General features: G+C 40.4%; 1 protein-coding gene across 8 annotated transcripts in view; it reads right to left on the reverse strand.

The window, feature by feature from the left end:
• Positions 1-24,218, reverse strand: part of KLHL32 (kelch like family member 32) — a 234,967-nt gene that overhangs the window by 92,560 nt on the left and 118,189 nt on the right. For 7 of the 8 annotated variants that reach the window (XR_003622234.2, XM_007169672.3, XM_028163403.2 and 4 more), the window contains one exon: positions 10,950-11,048. Coding sequence is in view for 7 of the 8 variants with exons in the window: in XM_007169672.3 (XP_007169734.1) it covers positions 10,950-11,048 (99 nt within the window). In the remaining variant the exon portion in view is untranslated. Of the gene's footprint in view, positions 1-10,949; positions 11,049-24,218 lie in introns of those variants that run through there. The other variant, XM_057527911.1, reaches the window with a different exon arrangement.

Below are 24,218 nucleotides of genomic sequence, written 5' to 3' on the forward strand. Positions count from 1 at the left end.
GTGACATTTCCAGAAATGAAGAAAGACAGGAGTGACGGAAGTGGGTAAGAAGGTTAACTGTGGAATTAATAGAGAAATTCACAAGTGAAGCATGCAATTCTCCTGGCTCTGGTTTTCAGGGTACCTACTGCGTGTAGGATACCATGCTATAGGATACTTTGCATGCACTATCTCACGAACACTCCAACACTCCTAAGATGTACACTGTATACACGGTATCATATCTGTATCACATCTGTATCTGTGGGCAAAGAGGTTATGTAACTTGCCCAAGGTCACACAACTCTGGGACATGAACTTATATCACAGGGAGATAGATAAGTAAATCAATAAAAATAATATGGTGTGATCAGCACTCTGGAAGAATGCCTGTAATTAATGAAGAGGAGGGAAATCCAACTCCAACTAGGTGGATTTATCAGGCAGCTCTGGAAGAGGAGCTAGCTATAACACATGAGCAAACTACTTGCAGGTTAAAGAGGAACTCATAGGGTGACATAACGAGGGAAGAATAATCCATGGAGAAGAAGGCTTCATACAAAGAGGTTTGGGCACGGGGACATGCATGAAGTTCACAATGATTGCGGTATAGCATGTGGGTAGTAACTTGTTTTTTTTAAAAAAAAGGCTAAAGCGATAGGAAGTTTCATAATAAAAATGGAAACTGTGAACCACTTCAAGAGGAATGAACCTTGTTTTGAAGGAGGCACTGGGGTGAGGCAAGAGTGAAGGCAGGTAGGTCCATTGGTTAGCAGGAAGTTTCTTTAGTCCAAGAAATAAGTATTGAGGATTTGAATTAAGATGGTGGAAATAGAAATAGAGAGAATGAGAGAGATTTAAAAAGTTAAGGGAGTTCACCCAAGCCCTGCACACAGATGTTTGTAACAGCTTAATCATAATTGCCTAAACTTGAAGTGACCAAGATGTCCTTCAGTAAGTGAAGGGGTAAGTAAACTGTGGTCCATCCAGACAATGGAATACTGCGCAGCACTAAAAAGAAATGAGCTATCAAGCCATGAAAAGACATAGAGGAGATTTAAATGCATATTACTAAGCAAAAGAAGCCAATCTGGAAAGGCTACATACTGTATGAATCCAACTATATGACGTTCTGGAAAAGGTGAAACCTTGGAGATAGAAAAAGATCAGTGGTTACCAGGGGTTGGGGGGAGGGGAGGGAGGGATGAACAGGCAGAGCACAGAGGATTTTTAGGGCACTAAGACTATTCTGTATGATACTGTAATGGTAGATGCATGTCATTACACCTTTGTCCAAACCTACAGAATGTAAAACATCAAGAGTGACCCTTAATGTAAACTGTGGACTCTGGGTGATAGTGATGTGATAGTAGGTCCACCAATTGTAACAAATGTACCTCCTCTGGTGGAGGATGTTGATAATGGGGGAGGTTATTCATATACGGGGGCAGGGGGTACATGGGAAATCTCTGTATCTACCTCTCAAATTTGTTGTGAACCTAAAAATTACTCTTTAAAAACAGTGTATTAAAAAAAAAGTTAGGGAGGTAGAAGTGAAAGGTTTTGGTGATAGCCTATGTGTAGCACAAGGAGATGGAATATTTTAGGATGACTCCTGGGTTCCTGGCTTGGGTTAACACTCAGAAAGGTCATATGCCTGTGGGATATCCAACAGGAAATGCTGACTAGGCAGTTGGCTTAGAGATGATAAAACATGCTATCCTTGGGTACAGTAAGAATAGGGCACATGAAGGAGACAAGAAATTAAAAGGACAAGGTTAGAAACCTAGTTTGTAACCAGGAGACAGGGATCCAGCTTGTGTTTTAGGGAAAGAAATTGTTCTGTGGGCCGGAAAAATAACTTAGGTTGTACAGCAAAGTATTGATTAGCTTTAGTCAACAGACAGGAAGCTCAGTTGAGCTACTGCAGGAACATCTAGGAAAAATAATCCAGATCTGAATGATGGCAGTGACAACGAAGAAAGAGAAGAAGGCATATGTGAGAACAATTTAAGAGGCTAAACCAATAAAATTTATTGGGATTCATGAGATCATGGAGCAACATAGGATTATGCCAAGGTTTCTGGTTTGGGTTACTACAAGGATAATGGTTCCTTCACAAAGAGTGGGAGAAGGAACAGGTGAGTAAGACTGGCTGACAGTGAACTGAGATGCATGTGGATGCCAGCCAAGTGGAAACAGCTGAACACAGAGCTTGGCGCTCAGGAGAGGAGACTACAATCCTCCAAATGCGGATGAAAGAGAGTGATGGTGAGCAGAAGAGAAGAGCACCCACCTGGCATCACTGCACCCAGAGGGATATCCACAGAGCTGGTGGAAGAAGAGTTTGTAAAGGAACTGAAAAGAAGTAGGAGGAGAACTAGGAGAGAGTCTTGAGAAAACAGAAGTGTAGGAAAGAAAGGAGCTAATAACCATGTTGAAAGGCTGTAGAGTGGTCACATTAAAGACCATAAAAGGCCCACTGCCTTTGATGATTAGGAGGCTTTGGGGACCTTTATTGGCACAGCCTTTGAGGAGTAATGAAGGCAGAGGACTGAGTTCAATAGGACTGAAGAATGAATAGGAGGTAAGGAAGTGCAGACACTGTTCCCAGTTTGGTAGTGAATGGAAGGAGCGAGTTGTGATAATGAGAGAAGAAGAAAAGTTTCTCCCATCTCATGGATCCTATTTTAAAAATGAAAGGAAGGTGCCAGTGGAGAAGACATTGAAACCATGGGAAACACAGGAGGTACCTGATGCATCAAGTTGCTGAAAGGCAGTTTAGCCTTAGAGAATCGGGCAGACGTTTAACTATGGGCAGAAATATTTGCAGGTGGAGGGTGAACAGGAGGATGAATCTCTTAAATGAAACATAGATTTTCTTTTAATGCCCCTAATTTCAGGTATTGATAATGGAATTAAGTGAGATTGATTTTGTTTGCTTTGTTTATTGATTCTGAACTCTAGCATTAGTAAAATATTGGAAACATTTTATTTTTGAGAAAAATAGGCTGAAAGTGACTTTAAAATTGCCCACCACACAATAGTTAGCTTAGAACACAAATTACTAATATTGGAAAAATCCTTCAAGACAATCTTTCTTGTCTTTAAAAACTCACAAACAAGGAAGACATAGCGAACCCTAGATTACCCACATAACAAATTAAAATGCCAAAATGACTTCCTTGGCCAGCCAGTGTGTCTCTGGGCTGTCACTGACAGCCTTTGGTGTGGGCTTAGGGAAGAAAAGCCAACATAATAGCATATGAAAAGATTAATTGGGATCCTAAAATGGCTGCTAAAAAACTTATGATATATTTTAGAGCCAAATATTAATGATATTTGAAAAATTTGATATTCTGGATCACCCATGCCAGATAGCAAATACTCATGATTAGAACAAATAATTAGTAGCTGGCTATGATTTAGTAGGGCTGATACATTTCTACCCTTTCTGATCATTTTCACTGACTTAAAAAAAAATCTGAAAGATTAAACTGTTTGTAATATATTTTCCAAAATTCGTACTTTAACTTTCTCCAAATACAAGAGTATCAGCTCTAGTGAACTATGGAATAGCACTCAGTGTATTTGATTAGGGGCATATTCAATATATATGTTGGTATAATCATTTGTCTTATCTAATGTGGGAAAAAAATAGCTCAGCAGTGGAGAAAAACGAGTGTAAGTTATAACTTCTCAACCTTGAGGATAAATTATTCTATTCAGAACACCCACTACATATTATGTATTTAGGAGATACTGCTAATTTAATAATTAAAATTATAATAATAGGGCTTCCCTGGTGGCGCAGTGGTTGAGAATCTGCCTGCCAATGCAGGAGATGCGGGTTCGAGCCCTGGTCTGGGAGGATCCCACATGCCACGGAGCAATTGGGCCCGTGAGCCACAATTGCTGAGCCTGCGCGTCTGAAGCCTGTGCTCCGCAACAAGAGAGGCCGCGATAGTGAGAGGCCCGCGCACCGGGCCTCCACTTGCCCCAATTGGAGAAAGCCCTCGCGCAGAAACGAAGACCCAGCACAGCCATAAATAAATAAATAAATAAATAAATAAATAAACCCAAAGTTTAAAAAAAAAAAATTATAATATACATTGTTTGGAAGAGATAACCTCCTATAAGTCATTGTAGTATTACTTAGTTTAAAAAAAAAATGATAATCTATTAAGAAATACTGTAAAATATGCAAGATCTTCAGTGCCAAATGCAATCCCCATAGAAAGTATTTTCAACTTAAAAAAAACTGTATTCAATGGGTAAAACTAATGTAAGACTGACTTATTAACATATTTTCCTCCCATAATATAAAATTTCAATATTTAAGCAAGAAAAAAATTACTGAATGGATGCACCATTCGTTCCCTCAATACACACTGCTGTGGACTGAACTGTGTCCTTGCAAAATTCATATGCTGATGTTCTAAGCCCCAGTATGATGGTACTTGGGGATGTGACTTTGGGAGGCAGTTGGGTTTAGATGAGGTCATGAGGGTGGGGCCCTCATGATGGGATCAGTGTTCTCATAAGAAGAGACACCAGAGGGCCTTCCCTTGTGGCGCAGTGGTTAAGAATCCGCCTGCCAATGCAGGGGACACGGGTTCGAACCCTGGTCCAGGAAGATCCCGCTTGCCGTGGAGAAACTAAGCCCGTGCCTGCGCTCTAGAGCCTGTGAGCCACAACTACTGTGGCCGCGTGCCACAACTACTGAAGCCCACGTGCCTAGAGCCCCTGCTCTGCAGCAAGAGAAGCCACCATAGGGAGAAGCCCACGCACTGCAACGAAGAGTAGCCCCTGCTCGCCGCAACCAGAGAAAAGCCTGCACGCAGCAATGAAGACCCAACATAGCCAAAATAAAATAAATTAATTAAAATAAAAAGGAGAAGAGACACCAGAGAGCTTGCTGTCTCTTTCTCTCTGCCATGTGAGAACACAAGTGGCCATCTGCAAGCCAGGAAGAGAGCCCTCATCAGAGCCTGACCAGGTTAGCACCTTTATCTTAGACTTCTAGCCTCCAGACTGTGAGAAATAAGTATCTGTTTAAATCACCCAGTCTGTGGTATCTTGCTGTGGTAGCCCAAGCTGACCAATACAGACGCTGAGCTCTTGTGATGCGATGGGAGGGAGGGGGTAAGATATAAAGAGATGTAAGGCATGACCCCTGCCTTCAAGAGTCCCACAGTATAACTGGGGTGGGTAAGACACTTTCCAACCACATGAAGCCCATGAGGAAATTGATGCAAAAGTAGCACTCAGATACTTTCTGCTTCTGTGAAGCTATTTCAAGGATCCTGTGTTTCTCAGAGTTGAAAGGAAAAAAATACTTTCTAAGTAAAAGAATAGTAAATTCACCATTTATGTAAAAAAACCCCAGAAATACCCAGAATTCTTCCTAATACCCTCATGAGAGAATAACATTCTTTAAACCTTTGTACCTTCACTGAAGAGAGAAAATGACTAATTCTCATGGTAGCCCATTTAGTGTAAAACTAAATGAAGACAAGGGATGACTAATAAGCATCAGTCACAGAGGAGGGAGATTTAGGGCAGGAAGTCACTTCCTCCCTCCTGCTCCCTTTACTTGGCTTCTGAATGATTAATAGTAAGAATTTTGGCTTCGCTCTATGAGACGATCCAAATGTGCACACTGTAAACAGAACAACGCCTTCAGTCTGGGGAAATGATCTTTTATGCTTGTAAAAGCAGAAAACAAAAACAAATGAAAACAGAATAGAACCCCCATCCCGAGCCCCGTTTTCGTTACAGTGATAAAATGCTCTACCTAGAGCACTCCTGTCCCTTTCCTCTCACATCACAGCAGCACGTCTCCTCTTTCAGGTCACGTCTTCCCCATAAAAGTGCTAAACTAATGCCGCTTAATGACAAATTAATGTCCATGAATAAAAAATACACCTCTAATAGCATAGAGTAATTTGCCATTACAATATCATCATTGGACATGCCCCTGGTTTAATACGATGTATTTAATTCATAACCTAATGAGTGATATATAAAAAGAGGGAGATGAACCCTGCAATTACATTTATGTGAGTCTGTCACCTTATTTGTAAAACCTTAGAGTCATTTACATTCAAATTAGAACAAATGAGTGATTTCACAAAGTGCAGTGATAAATGACCACAGCAGCCCAAGACAAAACTGTATTTCCTGTGAACACATTAACAGCTTCCTATTATTTGTTAAAAATTACAATGCATATTGCCCAGTGTGGTGTGAATAATGACTTTTTTACTGATTAGGTCAGAAAACTAATATGTAGCAAAATAAATAATTTTTCTTTTCATTTTTTCTGATTTTTGCTTTAAATTAACTACTGAATTCTGGTGGATTCACACTGCCACCTGCTGCCTAGGAGTAGCTACTAAAAGTACATTCCTATCAAAAGGAGTTAATTCACCACTTTGGTGGTCTTATTCAGAAAGTCTAGTGAGGGTTCTTTCTTGTCAATATGTTTAAATTGCATTTCATAATAAAGGCCAATACTTGGCAAACAAAAAGAACACTTGCTAATCAAATAATAGGATATAGCATTTATTTGGGGGAGAGAGTACAAAATGTACAAACTTTTTTTTTGAAAGCTAATTACAAAAAAAGACATTTTCAGCAAAGCATGTGTATCTCTTAATATATCACTTTCAGGGGATACAACACAAAGTCCAGTGGCCAGTACCCCGATCTTATGACAGGGGAGGGTTTGGGAGGGTGGGGTGTGTGTGTGTGTGTGTGTGTGTGTGTGTGTGTGTGTGTTCCCTACTCCTGACCCTTGGAACATTCTGAAGGCAATGACTGAAGGCTCTGCTTGTCACTCAGGATCTCTACCACCTAGTCTTCCCTCCCAATGACAAGTTCCAACATGAAAGGAAGGCCTTAGGGTCCAGAACAGAGCAGACTAGGAAAGGCATGAGGACTGGCGATGAGGTTGGGGAAGAACAGGCCTGGCCTTGGAGACCAGGCTAAGGGTTTCTGCAGGTGAAATGATGCTGCCAAATGGTCATTAGGGGAGCTAGTAGACATTTCCAAACCCGATCAACATCCTAGTTCTGAATTTAAGTTTCTCCATCTGTAAAAATAAAAGAACTCTCACCTGCCTTAAGGGGTTGCTTAGCAGAGGAGAAATGGGAATGTTTGTGCAAAACACTCAATACAGATAGGCTCTCAGTAAATGCTGGTTCTCTTTCCTGGGAAAGATAATGATGGCTCTGGGGACTATGGTTTGGCATAGATAGAGGATAGAAACAAGCAGACCCCTTAGGAGGAAATTATGAACTCTTATAACATATAGCTAATGATGGTGAGAGTCTAAAGAAAGGTAAGAAAATTAGCAACGGAGAAAAGAATCAGGTCTGAGAGGTATCTGGTAGGTAGAATCAACCCAACTTGGTAATTGATTGGATATGGTGGTGAGGAAGGGGTCTGAGACTATGTCCAAATTTCTAGACAACTAACAGATTGATGGTACCATCAACAGAGAAAAGGGCAGGTTTTCTCATTTAGGTTTGAATTGCCTGTGAGATGTTTAGGTAGAGATGTTCAGAAGCTAATTTAAAAAACGGTTAGAAGAAAATCAAAGTTTGGGAAAACAAACTGTACTCAAAAAGTTTGTAATGTTTATCTGAGGGACTCGGTAAATCAGTAGACACAACAGAATCTCTCTATCCATAGCCCATCTCTCTGAGGATGGTCTGCAGAGATTCGTTTACAAGATTTAACAGAGTGAATGACATTCATGTAAACATGCATACGCTGAAAAACAAGAAAATTTACGCGTTTTACTGGGCCCTTTTTATACACAAATATTGCTCTTTAATGAACTGGTTCATCTTTCTGATGAAATTTTTAAAAACAGCACAACGGACAGGGAAGAGGAGCAGAAGGAGGAAAAGGGAAAGAAGCATCCACATTTCATTTGGGACTGAATCTCAGCAGATAAGTCAGACAGGTCACGGTTATTAATGATATATAACACGACAGGCTACACAGGACAGAGTCCTACAGAATTTCCATGCAAAGCAAGTGAGAAAGGATGCAAGCTTGAGCAGTTGTCTGTAAATCCCTCATCTTGGGATGATGGGCTGTTACTGTAGCCATTCCCCTTGTAGCCACCCCACCCCAAATCATTTAGCTGCTTTCATTGCCAGGCTACCAGTTAATCTCAGCAACATGCACGGAGACCGTGTGTATTCTCAATGACAGGCCTGATTAGAGGGCCTGGAGCCAAAAATGAATACGGGGAAGACCTCACAGCCTGGGAAGCTAATTTGATGGCTGTCCTCACTGACAAGAGGGGCACTGCTCCTGTGGTGTGGGGTCCTGGCCCTCAGCAGCCTGCCAGAGGAAAAGCAAGAGAAAGGAGCCCACACAGTGGCCTCAAAGTGTCCCTTCCCTTGGCTGGGGGCGAGCAGCAGCGTCTAGGCATGTGCAGAAGAAGCTTCAGGTCAATGCAATAGCCGATGGCCGCGGAAGCTCAGGGAGGCTTGGGGAGCTCAGGAAGTGCCCACCCAGCACTTCTCCTGGCATATGCTTCTTAATGCGCACTGGAGGACAGCAGGAGGTCTACTGAGAGCCGAGGTCTACCCTCCACATCTCTGAAATAATGGTAGTTTGAGAAATACAAAACAATACCAGACACCTTAGGAAAACGGTTTCACAAACTCCTCATTGGGCAAAGTACCGAACAAGAATGGAGGATATATTAGCCTTGGTTGATGGGTCTTAATGTCTAAGTACATTTTAAGCACTGAAGATTTTTCATTTTAACAGAAAATATTTTATATACCCAATAAAATGATTCCATAGGAAATTAAAAATCAGTTGAGCAATAATAACCAAAAATCGTAAATAGGTATAGTTATTTGACTATGTCAAAATATGAAAGCAGACTGACCCCTTCTGGTAATTTGATAATCCTAAAAGAGAGGCAGGGCATATATTTGAAAAGGAGTGACATAATGAAGGTTTCTGCATACACAGGGTTTTGGTCCTTAAAGTCCAAGTTTCCTTCTACAAGTTGGACATCTTACAACATCACAGATAAAAAAGAAAAGGAAAGTTACATAAGAGAATGAAATGCAAACACTGGTGAAAAGACAGTGAAAATTCTAACCACTGCTCAAGCAGGCTAATAATAAATGAACTGTCCACAAAATACATCTGTTTGCAAGCTACATTTTTTTCCTCAGCAAAATAATGAATTGCAAGAATTAAATTCCAAAGTGCACACAAGTCACCTGGTATCTCAACAGGTTCATCTGATGGGATAGGGAAAAATACCCATGAACTTCCAATGTTCATCTGGAATTCTCATTTAGAGAGAATTATAGGTTTAAGTTTACACACACACACACACACACACACACACACACACACACAGTATATATACCGTATTTTAATGTGCATCATGATAACTAGCACTATAACCAAACTTTTGTCAACACACATCATTAATTATTACCTGCCATGGAAAAAGTGAATCAGGTGATGATGCAGAAAGCACAAGTTGCAATATTTGATGTAGAAATGTCAAATAAAAGTAATTTCAATTTCACAAGTCAAACACACACCTTTGAAGTCTTGTAACCCTTCTATGTTATTCCCATTTGTTACTTGCAGAAAGGGATTAAAACAGGTCTCCCATATCACCCAACAATATTGAGGGGAAAAGAAAGGAAAATAAGATAAAATAGTTAAACATTTACTGTTAGATTAAGTATGCTGAGATAATGATAAAACTTTCATATGCTGTATTTGAACTGCTCCTTAGGTGAACATGGCTGACATTCCTCCCACTGTCTCCCTAGGAGACACTGGTTCCTATTTCCTGAGGTTGCTGGGGGGATGAAATAAGATGATAGATGAGAAAGAGCTTTGGAAATGACCTAATGAGTAACAGAAGTAAAGGCTATATTTAGAATTAGAGAAATTATTAGGAAGGAAATAACGTAATTAGGCAGAAAAAAAATAAGATTTTTCTACTTACTAATAACATGTCATGTGCACAAGGACAGTAGAATTAAATTATGTGGATTTATTATTTTTTAAAGTTTATTTTCACTGTTGTTATAATGCTGTAATAAATGCAAGTTAAAGGTCATACGAGTGGAATAAATGGGAGGATCTCAATGTAGGGGGTTAGTACTTAACTCTCTGCGAAATAAAAGAGACTCACATCCGTACTATCTACCTAAGATGTCCCATATCTTCTTATTGAAACAAAGGGTTTTCATCCAAGAATAAAAAAAAAGGTCTTTGGAATCAGAAAGGCCTATCACTCACCAGCTATGTCACTTTGGGCAAACTGGGTATATTTCAAATCTTTGATTTTTTTTGCCTATAAAAATGTGCAACGTTGCTGTGAGGACCAAACGTGAAGCATGGGTGAGCAAGCAGCAGGTGCTCGGTGGATGGGAGTTTTCTCTCCCTCCCCCTCGCAGAGCCTTTCCTGAAACCCTAGCAAATCAGGGCAAGAATGCACAGATCACTCATCATTTCTCCAGCATTTATTGCCCGGGAAGTTCATGCAGCAATTAATTATGTATGACTTCATGATAATGTTAGCTACTGTTACTGAAATCTTAAATGACTAACCAACTTCTCATGCATTTCTGCAACCAGAGAGCATTGCTTCAAATCAAGACCCTTCCCAGCGTCATCTCCCAGGGCCCCAGTAGTGAACCCTGTGTGTGGCTGTTGAGTTACTCTGCCGCCCAAGGGAAGCGAGGTGGGCAGGGAGGGTCGGGGACAGGAAGTAGGACGTGAGAGCTGCAGCTGCCCTCTTAGGAGCCTCTCAGCCTGTGTCCTGGAAGAATTCTACCACCACAGGCCACATTTCCCACCCACCCCCCCTTCCATTTTACCTGTCACTGGGCTCCAGTCGGTGGGGTACTGCAGGGAGAAGGAATGTGCAGGGCATACTAGCAGGATGCAAGCTCACATACCTGGATGAGATAGTGGGAACATAAATTGAGAAGCTCCAAAAGCTGTAGGTGACTGCCAGCTGCTAACACATCCTGGATCACGCCTGGCTCCAACAAAATCTGTTTTTTTTTTTAATAAAAGAAAACTATCAGTTACTTAAAAATTAATACTTGCTTACTATGCAAATACACTGTATTTAAATTACTGCTTAACATACTACATCTGAATTAATACTGTTCCTTATTATGGAAGTCAGTTCTTTTTTTCCTATTCTGATTAATGAGCTGTGGCCCTTACTCTAACAGCTAAGTTCTCATTTCCAATACTCACAACCATACTTAACCACTTATTTTTGTAGGAGGATATGAACATTTGCAAAGAACAATATAATAGTCTTCAAATTCAGTTTATAATGAATATAATCTTATAAACACAAAAGAACTGAATTTTAGTTTTTCAAAGTATATTTCAGAATGTTCTTCTTCAGTAAATCACAGAAACAGTATGGTTAACACAGGTATTTTAGAGAAATGGGGCTTACAGTTCTCCTTGAAATACAGGACCAGAGGTGGATATTACTCTATTTTACTTCTAAGTCCTACAATAGTAAACTTCAAGCACAAAGTTTCATTTTTTTCCTTCTCAATCTCAGCTTCTCTAATCCTTTATGTTTCAAATAAAATATGTAGAAATAGTATTTTCAGAATATAAAGGCATCGCAGAGAAGCAAAACTTCCCAAATACACTGGTGATACCAATTCTTTTTTTTCTGGTTAGGTCCAACTTTGTGCCTACTGCTGCCAGCTCTTGAGCTGGTGAATAGGGCTGGAGAAAAACACACAACTAAGTTGACGAAATTCACTTTACATGCCAAGACGGCCAGGCACAGGAGGCCTTTAGGGCTGCTCCAGGCATCCTAATGCATTTCCCGGGCCCAGTGATGCCCAAGGTCTAGTCTCTGGACCAGCATCAGCATCACCACCTGGGAACTCGTGAAAACTGCAAATTCCTGGGCACCTCCCCAGACCTAACTGAATCAGAAACTTTCAGGTGAGGCCCAGCAATTGATGTTTGCTTCTGATGCAGGGAAGCCTGAAAAACACTGATGGGGTCAGCTCGCTCTCACCCTCTATTCCTTCTCACTCGCTTCTCTTTCCTCAAGCCTCCACCTCCTCGTCTCTTTCCTTACTTCAACCTCACGATCTTCCCAAGGCTCCCACCACCAAGTCTACCAACCCACCTACTCATATCTGTACCAGCACATTCTCCTCTCCTCAACACTCCCCTTGTGCACTAGATCCCATCTCCCTCTGCCTGATACCATCCCCTCTCGTTCCTGCGTCATCATCTGTTCTCTTCTCCTGGATAATAACTCCTATCAGCATACAAATATGCCATTATAGCTCTTATCTTAAGACATAAAAATTCCCTCCCTTGAACCCACAGATCCGTCCATGCTCCCCTTCATAACAAAGTTCCTCAGGGAAGCTGTCTATATAAAATGCTGCTGTTTGCTCTGCGCTGCTCTGTCTCAAACCCACTCCTGTTGAGTTTTGTTTCTACTGTTCCTCTAAAAATGCTCTCATCGAGGTCACCAGTGACCCCTAAAACCAATAGCCATTTCTCAGTATTTAATCTTACTCAAGCCAACAGCAGTTAGCAAAACTGACTACTCCTCTTCTGGAGTGATTTCTTCCCTTCCCTCTAGGACGACGCTCCCTCTCTTGGTTTCTTCTACTTCAATAACGAGTCCCTTTCCATCTCCTTCCCAACCTGTAAGCTTTGGAGATGCCCAGAGTTCAGTCCCCAGATCTCTTCTTTCCTCTCTCTACTTACTCCGTGGATGATATCATGGCTTTAAAATTATCTACACACTGATTACACTCAAATTTGTTTCTCCAGCCCCAAACTCACCCTTGAACTCCAGACTCTGATATTCAACTGCCTATTCTGTATCACCACTTGGATGTCTAACGGGCAGCTCAAACTCAACGTGCCCCAGACTGATCTCTTCATCCTCTCCACCAGTCACCAAACCTGCTCCTACCCCAATCTCACCATTTCAGCAAACAGCAACTCTCAGATATTTACACTAAAACCCCAGAGGCATTCTTGATTCTCTTTTCCTCACACCTCACATCTCATCCATCAGCCACTCCTGTTAGCTCTATCTTCAAAATCGTTCCAGAATCCAATCACACTCAGTACCACTTCCATCCTTATCACTCTAGCCCAACTCACCATCTTCCTAGATTTACTGTAATAGCCTCCTAACTAGTTGAACTGCTTTCTCCTTTGCCTCCTCGCACTGTTTTTTAATAATATGAATCAAACGGGTTCTTTAAAAACACAAATGAAATTATGTCACTCTGTTATTCAGAACTCTCCGACTTTTTATCTCATTGAAAAAAAAAAAAATCCGAAGTCTTCACTATACCATATAAGGTTCTTTGAATACGTTGAGCACCTTGGTCTTTACAACTAGCTGTTTTCTCTGCCTGGATCACTCTTCCTCAAGACATCAGAGAGGCTCACTCTCTCAGGTCCCTCAGACCTCTGCCCAGATATCATCTTATCTGAGAGGGCTTCTCTGACCATCCTATGTAAAACAGTACCCCACTCTCCATCACCCCTATTCCCAATCTCCTTACTTTGTTTTATTCTTCTTCACAGAACTTAACATCTCTCAACATAGTACATATTTATTTGTCTATTTGATGATTTTCTGTTCCTCCACTCACTAGGATATAAGATCCAGGAGAGTAGGGACTTGGTCCATTTTGTATACCCAGCACTTAGAACAATGCCAAACAAAAAGCTTTCACTTAATATTGATGAATTTACCTTATAATAATTTATTGATGAATTAATTTATATCTAGAATGGTTTTTTAAATTATTTATTTATTTTTTATTTATGGTCTCATCGCACGCAGCATGCAGGGTCTTAGTTCCCCAACCAGGGATCAAATCTGTACCCCCTTCATTGGAGGCTCGGAGTCTTAACCACTGGACTGCCAGGGAAGTCCTCTAGATATGTTTTTAAATTCAGAATTAATTTTATTAATTAGCCTAACATGAGAGGAGAGAGGAAAAGGACTATATATACATTTTATTTCTCAACTATTAAAGAAGTGAAAAAGCTAAGCACGTGTGGCAAAAATACCAACACTCATCTTTTTTTTGTTGTTGTTGTTAGCTTCTGCTTTATAACAAAGTGAATCAGTTATACATATACAATATGTTCCCATTCCTCTTCCCTCTTGCATCTCCCTCCCTCCCACCCTCCCCATCCCACCCCTCTAGGTGGTCACAAAGCACCGAGCTGATCTCCCTGTGCTATGCGGCTGCTTCCCACTAGTTATCTATTTTACATTTGGTAGTATATAACACTCATCTTATTCTGAAAATTCTTTATAGCTCCTTTCCTGTCTAGTCAGGGGGAGAAATCTGAATTTCTCCAACTCCTCACGGAGAGAGGTTTTGACTGACATTCAGGAAATGATTGCAGCTCCCTTCACAGGAGCAAGGATGCAGTGTGTTCTTACAGAACAGGCATGGCCTAAGGCACAGAATGGGGAATAGACGGATTAGAAAGGCTAGTCTTAGCCTTTAAATCCTGTCAGTTGCGCTTATTTCACACAACTGGCATTCATGATAACCTCTAAGGCTCGGTAATGCCAAGCACAAAGACAGATATCACAGAGAGACAAGATGAATATTCCATAGCACGTGTAACACGTCCAGCGGGCCAACTGGAGAAACCTCACAAGAGAAACCCATACTGGGATAGTTTTTGTCTTTGTTTCTTGTCTTTCGTTCTGTAGCTTTTTTTCATCTCTCATTATAACAGAAGTTTTTCTAAAAGATAAAGGGAGTGGTTTGAAAAAAACAAAAAAAAAAACCAAAAAAACCTACCAGAAAAGCTGGGTCTCACTTATGGAAACAGAACCAGCATTTCCAAGTTCCACTTACACTAGTCTTTTAAATTCAGCTTTGTTGCTCTTTGGTGACTGGTTGTCCTCATATAGTTTTCCAGAGAATTTGTGTTTGGGCAGAAAAACAAAGGTCCAATCTCCTCACGAGATAGAGTATGGTGAATCTATCTACTGCCTAGAAGAACTGGGTGAAATGGCCTTTTGTAGAAGGAATGGCTTTTCCCCCACATCAGTTTATGGATGACAACTAAGATCGCTAAGTTTAAATGCTGCAGAAACGCATACCCATCCACATCCAGTCCGGCACTCACAGCAGAAGAGACGGGAGGAAGGATCATTCCAGGACCACCCACAGGAGGGAAGGGTATCCCCTGACAGTTCAGAGCACAGAGTGGTGGAGGAGGAGCTTGACACATCTAGTCACTCATCAGACTGGAGGAGCTTAGCTCAGACAAGCCATCAACAGTGGACAAGGCAAATGTCTGAATAACAAAAGAGATCAAGAAATGCAGGATGCATAAAGCCAAGTGGTCCAGAAAGCAGTGGGGAAGACGAAAACCACTAAAGCCACCCAACTGGGCTGGGCATTGCCTCTCTCCTCAGCGATGCTCCCCTGCCTGGCTGGAGACAGAGGGGGGTGTCTTCAGATTGGACAAAGAGGTTCTGATGCAATTTCAGGTGGGGCACGGGCGCCTCTTGTTCATAGGCCATCTGTATGCAGTATGCTCTCACTGCCACCCAGTCACACCTGACCTCTGGGTAACAGAATACAGGGGGCTGAACTTGAAAGAGGGGAGCTGGACAGTACTAACTGCGGAGGTAACAATCTCATTACATAAGCTTTTCCTGCAGCTGGTGGCACGCTAGGCCAGGTGAACTGAGGGAAGGTCCACAGCGGACCCCTGCCCCAAATGCTAGGACTCTGCACTCATTTTGATCAACTGAGGATAAGAACTGGTCCGTGGCTGTAGTCAGGGTGACACTGGGTGGGGTGACAAAGTAACAGAGGTAAAAGCCACAACTGCAGTTGAAGGTGGTGGTCTCCAAAGACACCAGTGAGAGTTCCTGCATCAGAATTCAGGCCTGAAGGGGTCCACGTCCCCTGCCACAAGGAGGCACTCTTGAAAACTCAATCCAAAGGTGTCATCTGGCCACCGATCCAAGCAGGGTTGAATCTGCACAATCTCTAATGAAGGCCTTCCAAACTGGAATGAGACTGGGCCTCCTGGTCCCAGCGACAACCTCAGGCAGGACACGAGGCCAGACACTCATGAAAGAGGAGTGTGGGAGGTGAGGTGAGATTCTGCACAGCCTACGATGAGATGGGCCCTCTCCGCCAGTGCCCAGGCCTCACCGGGCTTGCACTAAGGCAGCACACAGACCCCAGGGCATTCCTGCCTTTCCTTCTTCAGCTCCTTCTCCCAAATCACCAAGCATCCGTGCTTCCTTTTAATTCTGCCTCCTTGTTGCTTTTCTTCTCTTTATTTTCCCTCTCACTTTTACCTTGCTTCTTGGAATAGCCACTAGTAGGGACTGTCTTTAATAGCCATGGCAAGTCTCAGTGTGACCTTTTTTCCTGCTTTATGAATAGGTGAGTTGGCATCTTGAAAAAATTTTTGTATCTCAGTTCTTCAAAGTTATCTTCCTCATTTCTTGCTTTAAGAGATATTTAAATTACTTACTTCTGGGTTTGTGGATAGAGTAGCCTGAAGGAATCGAACACTTTAAAGCCAAACAAACAACTATGCACACAGGAACGCAAGCACTTTTGAAAGCTCTCATGTAAGTGCAAATTAGATGTGGCCTAAGGCTATTTATAAGAATAAATGAGCACATTTATTCTTCTTTATACTTGTTTCTTTGGGATTTTTTTTCTGTGTAACATAGAAAAAATGGCAAATTATCACAATTTTGAACTGATAAATCAAAACAAGTAAACTGAATACAACAGCATAAATAACTTTGTTTTTTAATTCTATTTTTTAATTTTATTATTTTTTTGGCTTCATTGGGTCTTCGTTGCTGCGTGTGGGCTTTTCTCTGGTTGTGGTGGGCGGGGGCTACTCTTCATTGCAGTGCAAGGGCTTCTCATTGCAGTGGCTTCTCTTGTTGTGGAGCACGAGCTCTAGGCGCGCAGGCTTCAGTAGTTGTGGTTCACGGTCTCAGTAGTTGTAGCTCGCGGGCTCTAGAGCACAGGCTCAGTAGTTGTGGCGCACAGGCTTAGTTGCTCCGCGGCATGTGGGATCTTCCCGGACCAGGGCTCGAACCCGTGTCCCCTGCACTGGCAGGCGGATTCTTAACCACTGTGCCACCACGGAAGCCACAACAGCATGAATAACTTTTATTCAAGACACATAAAACCTTTTGTATAAAGTTCTTCAAGAGACTTCTTATAGACCGAATTTGAACCATAAGATCTAGCTATGAGAAATTGCCATCAATTTAGTTTTTTGCTTCAAAGCCATTACCCTAAGGATTTTTTAAACCACAAGGTGGCGCCTATGTTTAAAGTAAAAGGATTTTCTAAATTACTCATATACCGCATCTTTATGACAGACACTTTATTTTTAAGAAAAAATAATAATAATTCAAATAAGGATAATAAAGTATATGAATTCTACTTTCTAGATGTATTTATCATTTTGGGAAATGTTCATAAATATTTCTGTTGAAATGCTTGATCCGAGTGACACCGATCAGTAGTTCTCCATAAATCAGGTCCCAATTTATGCATATTAGAAGTTCAAACTTTTTGTCTTTGTATTCAGAAACTCTCATGATGTGGTCCCAACCTAATTTATAAAACTTATTTCCAATTCTGCAACCTTATGTTTCCTTTGCTAAAGCCAACAGCCCATTGTTCTCCACATATAGGCAATATCTTTTTCTCTACCTTGAATGCCCTTCTCCTAACTTCTTCAATCTCTATATGTCAAAATCCTACCCATTCCTCAAAATTCAACTCTAAGTCCATTTCCTATACAAAGTGTTGCAAGATTTTCTTTCACCCCAATATGCAATTGGGATTAACCTCCTGGGACTCCAAACCACCAGAGATGTCTGATGAACTAAGCCCATGGGCTCTAGGTCACACCACCTGACTTCAAATCCTGGCTCCTATACTAGCTGGCAGAATGATATTGTGAAAACTACTCAATTATCAGTTGAGTAGTTTCCTCAGTGATACGATTAAATTATAATATCTATCTCAAAAGATTGTTTTAAGGACTGGGAAAATACATATGTATTATAACAATTGTGTATGGCTGTGTAAGCAAAATGGCTTAAACAATTTGGAACTTATTTCTCTCACGAAACATGAATTAGGTAGCTTGGAGTGCCAACAAACCAGGCTCCTTGCATTTTCCTACTTGGCCAATCTTAGCCTGTAGTTTCATGGTCACAAAAAGGCTGCCACACCTCCAGGTACTGCATCTGCACTCAAAGCAGAAAGAAAAGAGATGACAAAGAAACAGAAATAGTATACCAGCTGAGTCTGTCATTATTTATTAGAAAACAACAGGTTTCATATGAACACTACCACACAGACTTCCACTGACATTTCATCTGCCAGGTCTAGGTCATGTGGCTACTCAAAGCGGTAAAAGAACCTGGGAAATTAAGTTTTTAAAGTTAGATACACACAAGTTAATAGCAAAAAAAAAGAAAAGCTAGATGCACTATTGTCCCAAATTAAATTGGAGCTCTATATAAAGAAAAAAGAGGAAATGGATTGTACAGGCAATCAGTATATGCCACCATGGCTCTTAGCACAGTATATGTTTATATAAATCTGTAATAAATGTTAACTGTTATCTATTTCTTTTTCATGTGACTAAGTGCTTTTGCCCTGAATGAGTTATGTGCAAGTGTTTTATCTTATGTTTTACCTATGAGACTTTGATGGCAGGGTCCATCCTATTTCATGTTCATTGCTGTTGAACATTCTAGAAGAATACCTCAGGAATTACTTAGTAAAGAAATTTACAGGATTGAAAAATACAGGTCCTGGAGAAAACGTTAGAAGATGTCAAGAGTCTCCATGGGGGAGCCTGGTCACATGCTAATCTTCATCAAGGATTACCCAGCTGAAAGAGTTAAATAAGAGGACACAATAGACATTTCAACTAACAGTTGTAGTAATATGTCCAAATAAAGGTCACCTTTTGGTTAGATCTTGTATATAATAAATTCGTGATTTGACTATTGATTCCTTAAGTTACAAATTTTATCAGGTGGTTTTCTTCCAAACATAGTACACTTGTACAAATTTCTACAAGATCTCAAGTCAAACATTTAAAAATACTAATTTATTTTCAATTTATGAAAAAGCAATCAACTTTTCCATCTATTACAATATGAAAAAAGAGAAAACTAGACTTGACTTTCAGAATATTTTGAAAAACTGTTAAAAACCACAAAGGTAAAACCATAATAAAAACATACTAGCAAAAAAAAGAAAGGTGTGGAAATCACTTGGAGATTCTATTATCTTCCTTCACAAGTTTACACATTCTCATTTGGGTCATTTGAAATTTCTAAGGTTACAGGCAGGTAGCAGAAGCACAGGCTCTAAGATGCCAAGAAAAAACCTTAAATAGATAAGGACACTAGTATTACATTTAAATGCAACTTGAAGGTCTGTAGATGTTGCTACTCATTCTTCCTTTCCTATTTTGGGACATGTGGAAGGGTGATGGATTACGTACTTGAGCTAGGTCTCAAGTAGAGAGAGAAGAAAGTAGTCAGATGGAATTATTAAGCTGTGGTGTAATTCATACTAAGATAGGGTGGGCACAAGTTGCTATAGGAGCACTTGGCTGGAGATGCCCTATCTCATTGAAACTGTGAAATATATATATAATACTTCATATGAAAAAACTTGGTCCCCTCATATGAGCAAGCCCCATTTTCTTTTAGCCCCTTCTGCATTAGCATAATTCTGGCATTTCAAAGCTCTAAGATCAATAGTTCTGTCAGACAGTCATTTCCAGCATAGTTTTCTTCAGTGTTTAAATTAACAAAATGTAAAGATGAATTATATATACTTAACATTACTTAAAAAATTTGGCCAAATTATTTGAAAAGGCAGAACAAGTTTTTGATAGTTTTTAACTCTAAGAGAAAAAAGCAGTCCCAGCAATTAAATATGATGAAACATGAAGGTCATTACAGGTTATAAGAAAAGTCAAATTAATTATTAAGACTCACTTTTATAACCAGTGTTCTTTCAAGTGTGATGAACATGGTAGGTTTCATCGCATTAAGCTTTACTAATGAATCTGGGCTTCTCCATACAGACCTAGTTTCTTACAACGCTAGCATGGCCAAAGAAGAAATAAACATTACTTTAAAATACTGATATCCGGGGCTTCCCTGGTGGCGCAGTGGTTAAGAATCTGCCTGCCAATGCAGGGGACACAGGTTCGAGCCCTGGTCCAGGAAGATCCCACATACCGTGGAGCAACTAAGCCCATGCACCACAACTACTGAGCCTGCGCTCTAGAGCCCACAAGCCACAACTACTGAACCCGTGAGTCACAGCTACTGAAGCCCACGCGCCTAGAGCCCATACTCTGCAACAAGAGAAGCCACGACAACGAGAAGCCTGCGCACCGCAACAAAGAGTAGCCCCTGCTCACCGCAACTAAAGAAAGCCCTCGCAGCAATGAAGACCCAACACAGCCAAAAATAAATAAATTAAAATTAAAATTAAAAAATAAAATACTGATATCCAAAGATGGAAGGTCTCCAGAAGAATGAATAGGGCTGGTGCCAATGTTCATTTATAGTTGGCTACTACTGTGTCACTGCTGGGTGCTTGAGTAGAGGCAGAAGCAAAGAGCCAAAAGGAATCATTACGCTGTGGTGTAATCCATGCTAAGATAGCGTGGACATAGGATACTGTAGGAGCACTTGGCTAGGGATACCTCATTTCATTGAAGGAAGCTGTAGAATAATTTTTCACATGAAAAAATACATCATTAGTATCCAATTCCATGTTCATCTGGAGAATTCCTTGCATTTGCTTTATAAGGAGTAGAGGTAAAAGTATGGCTCTAGGGGCCACTGTAGGAATGTGGGCAGGTCATTGACACGTATGTTTTTAGCATCATCGTATAAAAAAATGAGAGATGACTACTATCTATTTTCTTAAAGTCTTCATAAGGATAAAATGAGATAATCCTGGTAAAATTTTTAGAATAATGCCTGGCATGTTTCACAGGGTAAAAAATTGTAGCTGCTATTGTTATTATTGTTGTTGTTAATTCCATGAAAAAATAAACCTACTTCGCAAATAATGACCCTATTTCTAGTGTTCACACATTGCCTACTATGTACCAGGTACCATGTGAGGTAATGTCATACATGTTATCTCTCCTTCTTATACTCTTCCCCACTCCTCACTCTTGCAAGGTAAGTATTAACCCCACATGGAAAATGAAGAAACTGAAGGCAGAGAATTTCACCCATTCAAACAGCAAATCTTTTCTGAGTGCTACAGTGCTCTAGGCACCTTTCTAGGCACTATGGATATGACCATAAAGAAGACAAGTTTCCGCATCTTATGGTACTTAGAGTCTAGGTTTTGGCCAGCCGGGTAGACTGTGGTGCCATCAACTGACACGAGTAAAACAAAGGAAGAAACAGGTTTGGAGGGAAGATCAAGAGTTCCATTTCGGGGATATGTTAAGTTTGTGGCTTATTGGATGGCTATTAGTCATCCAAATAGAGATATCAAGTAGACAAAAATATATGAGTCTAGTTGGCAAACTATAAGTAACAGATCAAATTTTCCTTTCACATATTCTTGTGTGGCCTGTGAACTAAGAATGGTTTAAGATAAAATTTTTACTTGCATTTTTTAAATTTTAATTATTTTTCATTAATAAACTTGATCTCTTAGAGCACTCTTAGGTCCACAACAAATGGAGCAGAAGGTATAGAGTCCCACATACCTCCTTCCCCAACACATGCATAGCCTCCCCCATTATCAACGTTTCCCTCCAGAGTGGTACATTTGTTACAATCGGTGAACCTACATTAACACATTATTATCACCCGAAGGCCACAGTTTACATTAGGGTTTACATAGTGATATGCATTTAAGGTTCCTCCATGTCTTTTCATGGCTTGATAGATCATTTCTTTTTAGTGCTGAATCCTATTCCATTGTTTATCACAGTTTCTCCATTTGCCTACTTTGTGTGAATGTTAAGTTTTCAACCCCTTTGGGTAAATACCAAGGAGCATGATTGCTAGATTATATGGTAAGAATATGCTCAGTTTTGTAAGCTGTGTCTTTTGTGAATATTTTCTCCCAATCTGTGGCTTGATTCTCATTCTCTTGATATTGACTTTTGCAGAGCAGTTTTTAATATGAACGAAATTCACCTTATCAATTATTTTTTTCATGAGTCATGCCTCTGGTGTTGTAGCTAAAAAGTCATCACCATACCCAAAGTCATCTAAGTGTTCTCATGTTATCTTCTAGAAGCTTTATAGTTTTGCATTTTACATTTAGGTCTGTGATCCCATTTTGAGTTAATTTTTGTTTAGGGTGTAAGGTCTATGTTTAGACTCATTTTTTTTTTGCATGTGGATGTTCGGCTGTTCCAGCACCACTTGCTGAAAAGACTATTTTTGCTCCATTGCATTGCCTTTGCTCTTTTGTCAAAAATCAGTTGACTATATCTATGTGGGTCTATTTCTGGGCTCTCTATTCTGTTTCACTGATCTATTTGTCTGCTCTTTCCAGACAATACCCCACTGTCTTGATTACTGTAGCTTTATAATAACTCTTGAGGTCAGGTAATGTCAGTCCTCTGACTTCGTTCTTCTTCAATACTGTGTTGGCTCTTCTGGGTCCTTTACCTCTCTCCATAGAACTTTTAGGAACAGTTTGTCAATATCCACAAAATAACTTACTGGGATTATGATTAGGATTGCAGTGAATCTACAGATCAAGTGGGGAAGACTGACATATTGATATTAACAGTATTGAGTCTTCCTATCCATAAACGTGGACTATCTTTCCACTTATTTAGTTCTTTGATTTCTTCTATCAGAGTTTTATAATTTTCCTCATATAGATCTTGTCCATATTTTGCTAGATTTATTCCTAAGTATTTCATTTTTGGGTGCTAATGTCTAAGAAAGGTTTTAATTTTTTTTAATAGTTGGGAAGAACCCAAATGATGAATAATATACTGTGATATGTTAAAAAAATATATGAAATTTAAATTTCAGTATCCATAATAAAGTTTTATTTGAACATAGCCATGCTCATTCATTTACATATTTGTCTCTGGCTGTTTTCATGCTACAACAGCAGAGTTGAGTAGTTGCAACAGAGCTGTATATGGCCTGCAAAGCCTAAATTATTTACTATCTGACCCTTCACAGAAAAAGTTTGCTGATCCCTAGTCTGGAGTGTAGACGGGGGCTGGCAGTCAACAGCATAAGATTGTACCATATAACATGGGTCTGGATGACACTATCCAGGAAGCTGGTTAGACTAAACAGGAGGGTCCTGACACCTGAGGAATTCAGAGCCTATGGAGGGAGGAGCAAGCAAAGACATCTGGAAAGGAATGATAGGGAGGGAAGCTGGGGGGCACAGAATAAGAATCCACAGAGTGTGGTGTCACAAAAGCCAAGAGAGAAAAGGCTTCGATGGAGAGGCAGGTTGACTGTGTTGAATGCAGCTGAGAGGCCACAAGGATATCATTCAATTGGTTTCACAATATCTGTGACCGTCAAGGACAGTTTCAGTGGAATGCTGAAGATGGAAGTCTCCAGACTTGATGCGTGGAAACGTGAGTAAAAAATGAGGAAAAGTGAGTAAGTTTACGTAACTCTTTTCATAAGTTCTGCTGTGAAGGAAAGTAGAGGAAAAACTGGTAGCTGAAGAACAATAGAAGAACAAGAAAAGGATTTTGAAAGAACAATAAAGCATGTTTACATACTGGTGGGAATGTTCCAGTGGAGAAGGAGAAACTGATGATAGAAGAGACAGAAATGAAGATTCAGGAGTGATGTCTGAGGGGATAAGAGGGAGAAGGATCCAGAGCTTAAGTGGAGAGATTAACCTTTGACAAAGCAAGGTTACTTCTTCCAACAAAATAAGTGCTCAGAAACATGGAGGTTTGGAGATTCGATGGTGAAAAGATGAAGATCTTCCTGTCTGCATATATTTTCTCAGTGGAAGGTGAGTCTCCCTTGTGGTATGTGACCAGAGGCAGGGTAATGAGAGGGGAAGGGTTTGAAAAGAGAGGAGAAGAAATGAAAAATTTATCAGGGAGAGGAGGAAAGCAAATTTACTAGGGAAACAAATTAGCGCTGCCTGGCT

Source organism: Balaenoptera acutorostrata, chromosome 14 (assembly GCF_949987535.1).
Source record: "Balaenoptera acutorostrata chromosome 14, mBalAcu1.1, whole genome shotgun sequence".
In the NCBI taxonomy this organism is placed as follows: domain Eukaryota; kingdom Metazoa; phylum Chordata; class Mammalia; order Artiodactyla; family Balaenopteridae; genus Balaenoptera; species Balaenoptera acutorostrata.